Consider the following 9,247-nt stretch of genomic DNA (forward strand, 5'->3'; position numbering starts at 1 on the left):
AGTTTGAGCACAACAGAATCACTCCAGTGCTTATTTTCCATCATTAAGTATGCATTATGAAGATACTAAATTAGAATCAAACTCAAAGCATTGTCTGAAAAGCCCTCACCACATCTTTCAGTTTCTGTCCTTCGGGGCACGTCACTGGGTTTGCACAAGAGGAACTGAGTCTGAAAGCAGTGCTTAGCAAGAACTGAGGGTGAACCCAGCTGCCTCCTGCCCCTGATGCCTGGCTCCCGAGCTCAGGTGAGCAGCCTCTGATCCCAGGAAGGCTGCTCATCTGCCCCACAGCCAGCCAGGAGCTGAATGAGACATCGTGCCAGCTCCTGTGCTTCTCAGGTCTCTCTCAGGCTGCTGGTGGCCCTGATGAGGCTGCTGCTTCCAGCTGGTGCTCCCAGAAGCCACCACATCCAGGTTTGCTGCCATCGCCTGAATTCACCCAAAACACCAGGCAAGCTTAAATGCAAAAACCTGCACGGTATTCCAGCAAAGGAGACGGTTGCACTTGATGCAACAAAAAGGAAAATTAAAATGCAATTTAGGGTGTGTCTGGTGTCTGCTTATTACCCAGTTGTCATCAGAAGCTTTTGGGGCCTATCTTGGCCACACAAAGAGTGACTCAGCTAATAACAGCCTGACGCTGAACTATGCTGCCTCTCCGAGAGCAGCCTCCCTGCCTGCTGCCCAGCTCCACAAGCCCATCTGACCCCATCTCCCAGCCCAGGCAGGGCTCTGTGCCCGACCCCACACCTCTCCCCCTCTCCTTTTGTTCAAGATAGGACTCTTCCTGCTCTCCCACCTGTTTTTATTCATGCCATTCAATGCAAATAGAGAAAGCAGAGCTCTTCCCCCTCTGGGGAATTTCTCCAAGTATAAAATCCCATTGTGTTCTTTCATTAGCACATTCCTTGTGGGTTAAGTGGCCTCCCTCTTGGCCACCAGGCATTCAGGTCTGCTATCAATATTTTATGAACCACTGTAAGTATTAAGAGTGCAAAAGTTTTGTTCCTTATGTTCTCTCTAACACCTTGTCAGCTTCCCATGCTGCTTACATGCAATATTAATAATGTAGATGGCAAACCTTACCAGCAGGCCTTTGTTACAGAGAATCTCGCACCCCAGTCATCCCATTTTTAAAGAAAAAAAAAGAGAAAAAAATGGAGAAAATATCATTGCAACACTCAAGACTGTTGTAGCAACACAAACTTTTTGCAAGTGCCAAAGCAATTTGCCATTTTTTTCACTTCTTACCCCGAGCATGCTACTTACGACTGCAGTCACAGTTTTGAGGGACCAAAACCAAGCGAGAAGCTGGCGGCTGGACTCAAGCAGCAGAGGCGCTGCACTGCCTTCACCAATACAACACAAAGTACACACAAACCAAGTTTGGAAGCTGTTTGTTGATGTTGTTTACTCACCTGCAGCCACTGTGTAGCCTTACACTGTGTAGCTTCGAGGTGGTGAGAGCTCTCCATTGCTTCATGTAGGCATAGGACATATCACCTATTTTTCACTTACCTCCTCCTCCTCCTGCCTCCCCAGTGTTTGTGTACTCCATCCTCTAACATCCTTTTTGTTCCTTCCTGCTACCGGCTACATGGCAGGGATCTCCACAGTTCCCTGGGACCCCACTCGGCATATTTCAATCATACGGGGAGGGTTTTTCACAGCCCCAGTGGCAGCAGGTGGGTGCCAAGCAGCCTCACACCTCCTAGCTGTGCTCAAGCCATCTCCAACCTACACCCTTGATACCACACTGATTTAGACAATAAAGCCACACAGAAAAAATCCCTTTTATTTTTGTAAAATGATCACCCCGCGCAGGTCCTTGGTGGGTTACAAACCAGTGCTTCTGCCCCACCACACGGACCCAGCAGCTGGCACCAGCTGCAAAATAGTTGTGGTGTAGGAAGACCTACTTTGCCTTTTTTTTTTTTGCTCCCATTTCCCAGTTCAAGTGCTTCTTCTTGGTTGAGGAGCTGCGCCTCTTTTCAGGTGGACAGTGTCACAAATTACAGCTCTGACTAAGACGACCTAATGACAGAGACAATTTCAAGATGACATGAAACCAATAGGCCAGGAATCTCATGACTCCAGTTTTGGACAACGCTTAGGAAGATAAATGAGGAGTCTAATTATCTTAATTTATTCCACAATTATTTTAATTATTAATCAGTTCCTCCTTCCTTGCCTATTATCAGGCCAGTGCTGGGAGTGTTCCCAAGTCTTGGAGGCAGGCGCTGCCCCCGGCACAGCTCGTGACTCACCGGGTTCACCTGTATCTCTTCCCACACGTTTCGCAACAGGACTTCCTTGCAGCTGTGTTGTTGCTGCTGGGAATACAGTAAGTCAGGTGCTATGCTGACCTAGGCTGACTCACCTGGGAGAAGATGTCATGCTCCTACTGCAACATCCTCTCTGCAGGTGGGCTGGGAGGCCCAGCACTCCTAACACTGGTGGAAGGCACTGGCCACCCCTGCCTGTTCCTTGGCAGGGACCTGCAGCACGAGGCACATCATGCTCAGGGAAGGGCAGTCCTAGCAATGTTGAGTCCCTGTCACCGTTTCTGTATACAGGTATGACACATTTGCTTGTTCAGCAAGAATTTGCAGTAGTGTAGCCTGTTTATACATATTAGCTGGTAATACGGTAAGCTCAGCGAGACTGTGACCTCCATTTTACATCACTCAGCCCTTCTCTGCCTCCTCCTGTCACCTGCAGGCAGGCAGGCACCTTCCTGGTGCTGCTCTCAGCATTTCAAATAGTGAGTTTTCTAAGACCACTAACATGTAGCAAATAATAATAACACAAATCTCAAGGAGGTAGGTGTTCTGGACTGGAGACTGTACAATTTAATTGCTGACTGACAAAGGTAAGAGAGGAAGAAGCACGCTCTGGGTGGAGACAGGAATGGCATGTGTCAGAGGGAGATGAGGGCATGTGGGACTTCTGTTTGTCTACAAATCAAATCCTGGATCATTAAAACTCCATGAGTGACATCTTCACTACTTAAAAAAAAAAAAACATTGTGTAGACAAACTGCAGAAACAGAAAATAACCCCTCCTTGCTATATGAACAGCAAGCAGTACCAAGTGCCAGAGATACCTGATTTACTGAGATAATGGTATTCTCAGCCACACCAGCCCCTGGCCCACAGCTATGTGGTCTGCCTCCGTTCTGCTGCTCTCACAAGTAGGGCAGCGGATGGGCATGGCACAGCAGCCTCCCTTCCATAGGAGCAAGATTGAGAGCTGATCAAATGGCTCTTTACTGGGATATATACAGTAAATAAGATTTTTTGCCCTTGAAAACACATGTAATCTCAAACAGTGGTTCCTTCCCCGTTCTTCTCCAACTTTTTTTCCTGCACCTCTATTTTTAGCTCAGAACATTAAATGGTGCCAGGTTTAGGCTCCCTAAATAGGCACAGGTTTAGGCTCCCTAAATAGGCACAGGAAAATTGCACTGAGCTAGAAAGCTGCATTTTCTCTTTCCCTTTCTGAGAGCTTTGGCTTCATATATTATGATGGCAATATCTCACTGTTATCCTTCAACCCTACAGCAAAACACTTGCAAGTCTTTATCTGTTCCTGATGAAGGAGATGCAAGAAGAGAAGGAAATGCAAACTAATCTTTCAATTCATAAAAAATTAACAAAGGTTTTTTTTCCTTTTTTTAAAAAAAATCATTTTTACCATGTTTTTAGCTTGTAAAATATATGAAGCATGCATAAATAATGCATGCATACTATAAACAAATCTAACATCAAGGCTGTCCTTTTAACAATTATGAGCAAAATGATTTCAACTGAAGAGTTGTAGTATATCTTGTTATTCTACATGAATTATTATATACAGCGTCCTGGTTATTTACAAATTGTAATAAACTACGACCATTTTTGTGCTCCAAAACAGTGATTTATTAACACTTACACCCACTTAGAGAGATATATACATCTACAGAATGTGCAAGTGTTAAGAATTAAGTTTCCTGAGGCCAAATTAACATTTTGTTGAAAACTTTCAACTTCCTGGCTGTAATTCTAAGGGCTTTTATATACACCACATGTAAAATGGGTTCATATTTAAAAGGCTGACTGAAAACAGCTTGCCAGATTTTCTGTATATATTAGCCCTAACTCTTCTCAGACATGAATGTGTCATTACGAAGACAGCAGTGAAAAGGCTTGTGCTCAAATTCAGACTGCAAAGTAAATGAAGAGAGATCTGTGCAAGCTTGTCTTCTGCTGATAGTTCAACCATGCACCTACTTATTTTGCCCCACTGAATGGTGCAGCACACCTGGAGGATTTCTGATGCTCATCTTTTGAGAGAAGGACTTTCCTCCAAACTGGTCCTACAGCAGATGAGAGCTGTAGCTGCTTGCAAGCCCACCTCGGTAAGGACAACGTATATGATGGCATCAAAAGTTTTGTGTTGTTGTTGTTTTTAAATAGTTCTACTAATACTTCAGCAGGTATCACTCTCTACAGAAGAGATTTTCCTCTTTACAATTTTATATTGCTCTACCACAGCTGCTCACAGGTACTTGGATTCTTTAAGATTCTTAAATCCCAGAGGTGATGGACAGAAGGAGTAAGAAAGAAGGAAGTGTCCTTCCCAGCTGAAGTCCTTGAAGAGGCAACAGTTGCACAGTAACTGCTTTAAGGTGTGTCTGTATCAAGTTTAAAGACAGAGCCCCAGAAAATGGACAAGGTCAAAGCAGGATGGTCTTGCCACACTTCAATGTGGCTGTCAATATCACCACTGCTGAACCACTGCTGTTCATCCTGGTGGTGGATTAGCGGGAGCTTACAAAGGCTACAAAGTTAGAAATCTACGAAGAGAGATTACAATAAACCCTATAACAAGTACATTTTTTCCCATTGTTTCTCATCCATAAATACTAAACACTAGATAAACAAATTCAAGGAGCAGGCGTGTTACCCAGAGATCTAAAAGCTCAAACACTTCTTGGCCTACTTGATAACAGTTTCGCTATTCCTTATGCTATCTTAATGTAGAAACTGACATGTTCAAAGAGCATCCTACATTAAAAGAACATTAATATTGCTAAGCCTAGCTCTTGTGAGAAAAACAAATTACATATATGTGGACGATATTTTATTGTCTTATAAAATCTTTTTCCAGTTGACCTCTAAATTCTTCACAACTAAAACTGATGCCAATGAGTGTGATTGATTAAAGAAATATACCAATGCTACTGGCCCATGCAAAATTGGAAGTTTTTTTTTTAAAAAATCTTAAACTCAAATGTGTATATATATATATATATATAAAATACAGACCCACTACACTGCTGTGTCTGGAAAGTGATGAATAGATACAGAAAAGCTGATCAAGAACTACTACATACTTGCAGTTTTTAACAGTGCAAAGGCAGAGGGCTATGCATCAAGTCACAAGGAGGAAACAAAGAACTCACCGAGACCTCACTAAGTATAAACCCAAATTGTGCTATGCATTTTATATTCCAAACTTATACGTTCCTGAATTTGTTGTATTACTAATTTTTAATCACAGTTCTTACATCTTTTATGTAATCTCTTATATAAACAGGGGTCACACAGTATACAGCAATGTAATTTAGAGCTTATAAGAAAGTGAAAACAAGACCTAGTATCAGTGAAAATTCATTGCATATTGAACTCTTTTATAGAATGACATGGGAAGAAAAATCACAAGACAAAGCAAACCCATCTGACTTCAAACTTTGCACAGACGAGGATCATCTGGAGGAGGTCACAATTGCACCTGAGAATGAAGATGCCAAGTGCACTTCAATTTTTTGCTCAGCATGTCAACAAGCAGTATATCCGCACCATCTTTTTTACCATAATAAAAAACACAAAGCCCTAACTTTGCTGGGCTACAATAGCTCACAAACAGAGATGAACAATGAAACACTTTTAGCTCAGAGGCAGAAGCTAATTTCAAAATTGACCAAGCTTCCTAAATATTCTGAAAGACATAGGCAGAAGATTGATTATTCATTTGAGTTCCTTATGGACAATCACAGTCCTACATCATATTGTGATCTCAACACCAGTCCCGGTATTCTTAAAAAAATAAAAAATTTTTCAATAAAAGCATTATCAGTTTGCCAAGATAAAAATTCCACATGGCAGGGAGACATGGAAGACAGATTTTTTGTGGTGGACAACTATGGAAACAGGTCAGATACGTGTTTTCTGGGGCTAGTTGATGGCTATCACGGTGTGACAGCTGCAGAAATGGTTGCAGCAGAGCTTCCACTTTTATTTCTTGATCAGCTTGCTCAAACAGATTCCTCCTACAAAAAGACTGAAGAGGAACAGCAAATTCTAAATTTTTTTGCCACAGTAATCGAGGCAGACTACAGGAAAAAGGAGATGATTTTTTCTGATAAACAGGACAATGATGAGATAAACAATACCAAGAATTACAAATGGATTCACAAAGCATATGCCAAGTCCTTCTGGAGAATGGATAAACTTTTACGACTGGGAAGGAATGAAGTTTCCAAAGTTCGATGGAGCGGCTGCTCAGCTGTTACCTGTTTGATGGAAAGACTCCCCAGCAAAAATACAGATGGTAACGAAGAAGAAAGAACACACTTTGAAAACAGCACACATAGTCCATTAACCAGGACAGCTGAGGATGTTGCTGGGTTACTGCACATTGCTAACATAGGTATGTACATCTCACATCGGATTTTTTTTTCTCCACCCAATAAAGAGAGAAAAACAAGCTAATTCAGAGGTTTACTGGCAGTAAAGATTTGGAAATACAAAGCTGCAATTGCTTTAAATTGACAGTGTGAAGGAGGCACAATAAATTCCCTTGTAATTGATACCAGCATCAGGCAATAAATATCAAGCTTATTGGATGAGAACCCGCAATATGATATTTGAGTTAAGGTAGTAAATTTACTAACAAGAAAGACAATTAGGAAACACTGCATATTATGCAAGTGATCTGTGTAAAAGTAGAAATTTTTATTTATTTAAAGTCAATAAGATGCTTAAGATGTCATCATTTTAGGGCAGGCAATCATGAACTTTATTCTAGATCTGATAAGTTCCTTGTGTCACTGGAACGTGCTTAAAATATTTTCTGTTCTTTTCAGTCAGACTTAAGTGCCACTATATTTTGCCACAAAGATCAACAGGAAAGGGACAATGCTTTGAGATGCTTCTTTATGAGGCAAAAAAAAAATCCACATTTGGATAAAACTGATCCATATTTTAAAAATATAGCAAATATATGCTATTCTCCACAAATCTATGGAATGCTATAAAACAACTTGAACCTGCACTGACACTGAAATATGTAACTGCAGTCCCTTTCCTCTCCTCAGTTCTCCCAACACTTGTTGCTATATCCATACTTTCTCTACCTTCAACAGAGAGTTTTTGCTGTCACCTGCACTTCGCTGTTACTTGTAATAAAACTGTAATCTAGTGCCAGATCACATTCTTGCAGGAGATGCACTCTTACCTTTAACTGAGTATAGCAGCAAATCAGAGATAGAAGTTGTAATGTTTTCAGATTTAACAAATGCATGTTTTCACATCAGGGAAGACGCCCCCCCCCCTTTTTTTTTTTGCAATAAGCTTGAGACATAGGATGAACGTAAGAAAAATTAGAGAATTTTTATTAGAGAATTTGCCCAACTTAAGTTTTCTAGCTGTAATTACCTGCCTGCATCCTGCCCTCCCAGATGAAATTTTATGCTGGCCTCCCTCATTTAAGGATACTGTAAGCTCAAGCCCTGTAAATGAGGTAATGCATGAAAACTGATCAGAGATGCTTCGAGCCTTTTATGATTAAGCCCACATTTTTGAACCAGTTCTAAATAAACATTCATTTGAACTAATACATTCATTTCCAACTCAATGCATTACATTGAAGAAAAAAGATTTGCACAAGCTTCATTTTTTCCCCCAGGAATGTGTTCTTACAGCAGCATAAACATGTTCCTTCAGAAACAGATAAGGAACTGAAGAGAACGATCAGATTTGCAGAGCAGGAGATGGCAGCACTGCTTTATTTCATACCATGTAAATAGGTCAGCTGGTTCTTGTTGACTTTTCTGCCCTGTCTCTGGTTTGCAGATGAACTTGCATCATCCAAAAGCAAACTAGATTTTACTCTTCCTTGCAAAATGTTTCACATGGATTATATTATGCCCTTTGTTAGGGTTTCAGTTGGGGGTCTTACTCTGAGGGATCAAAGGAAGTTTTAGACAATCAACTCGCTCTCCATGGAAATCAGACTAAGTGGGAGGGAGCAAGAATACATTCATACTGCAGATAACTTAAGATATTTACATTATATAATCAATAAAAAAAGATGTGTTCTTCAGTTTGATAGTCTGAATAACCTTCTAGAGAAATATGCCTTCACATGGACTATACTTGGAGCTGTCCCCTACACTAGATAATGCCAATACTTCCCAAGGAATACAACTATATAAGCACTGCCTACTTACAATCACTTTTCAAAGTAAATCTGTGCCCTGCTCTAGTCAGAAAATATTAATTATGCAATACAAATGAACACACTGTAGCCAGCTTTGCATCTGCAATGCAGCCATCCCACCCAAGTTCTCTTTAACACAACACTTTTGCTAACACATGGGAACAGACCAACAGATTCTCCAATACAAAAATAGTCTCCTCCCAGTGAAGCCACAGGGGATCTCAAATACTGCCTTTCAGAGATGCTTTCCTTTATGGTCTCCATTCAAGACTGACGAGGCTAGTCACCTGCAGTGTTGTGATTTGCAACACTTTTTCCCACTCATACCCTTTGGATTTCAGGAGTGTTGAGGGAAAGGTAAAGTACCTATTCCTACTAAAGGAAAGAAATTAGTCTAAAAAGACTGCAAGAACTCCTGCTCCCTTGGGTTCCCTATGCAAGGAATACATTTAAGGCATGTTAGTAAACTGTAAATCCTAAATAACATCCAAATTATTTTTCAGGTACTAGAAACTATGTATTGCTAAATGTAGTCTGAACCTGAAGCTTTTTGATGGGTTAGTTCAGATGTAATAGAGAGCACACTCTCCTAGAAGAGTATTTGAGAAAGAGCACTAGACATCATCCATATGTACCCTTGCTTAAACACTAGTCAAGGTATAACATTTCCATCAGACTGTACTTCAGGCTGAATGAAATGTCAGATTCCTCACAGAAGGTTAGCTGTAGTCAGAAGAACAAGAATCTGGTATAGTCTTATGGA

General features: G+C 41.0%; 1 protein-coding gene across 6 annotated transcripts in view; it reads left to right on the top strand.

Moving 5' to 3' along the window:
- PP2D1 (protein phosphatase 2C like domain containing 1) overlaps nt 1-9,247 on the top strand; it is a 28,920-nt gene that overhangs the window by 2,571 nt on the left and 17,102 nt on the right. For 2 of the 6 annotated variants that reach the window (XM_083825096.1, XM_083825094.1), the window contains exons 2-3: nt 4,536-4,669; nt 5,681-6,693. In XM_083825096.1, the coding sequence (XP_083681222.1) occupies nt 5,682-6,693 (1,012 nt within the window). In that variant the 5' untranslated portion in view covers nt 4,536-4,669; nt 5,681. Of the gene's footprint in view, nt 1-121; nt 4,670-5,680; nt 6,694-9,247 lie in introns of all 6 variants that reach the window. The other 4 variants (XM_083825097.1, XM_083825092.1, XM_083825095.1 and 1 more) reach the window with 3 other exon arrangements.

The sequence above is a fragment of the Anser anser genome (genome assembly GCF_964211835.1).
Source record: "Anser anser genome assembly, chromosome: 2".
In the NCBI taxonomy this organism is placed as follows: domain Eukaryota; kingdom Metazoa; phylum Chordata; class Aves; order Anseriformes; family Anatidae; genus Anser; species Anser anser.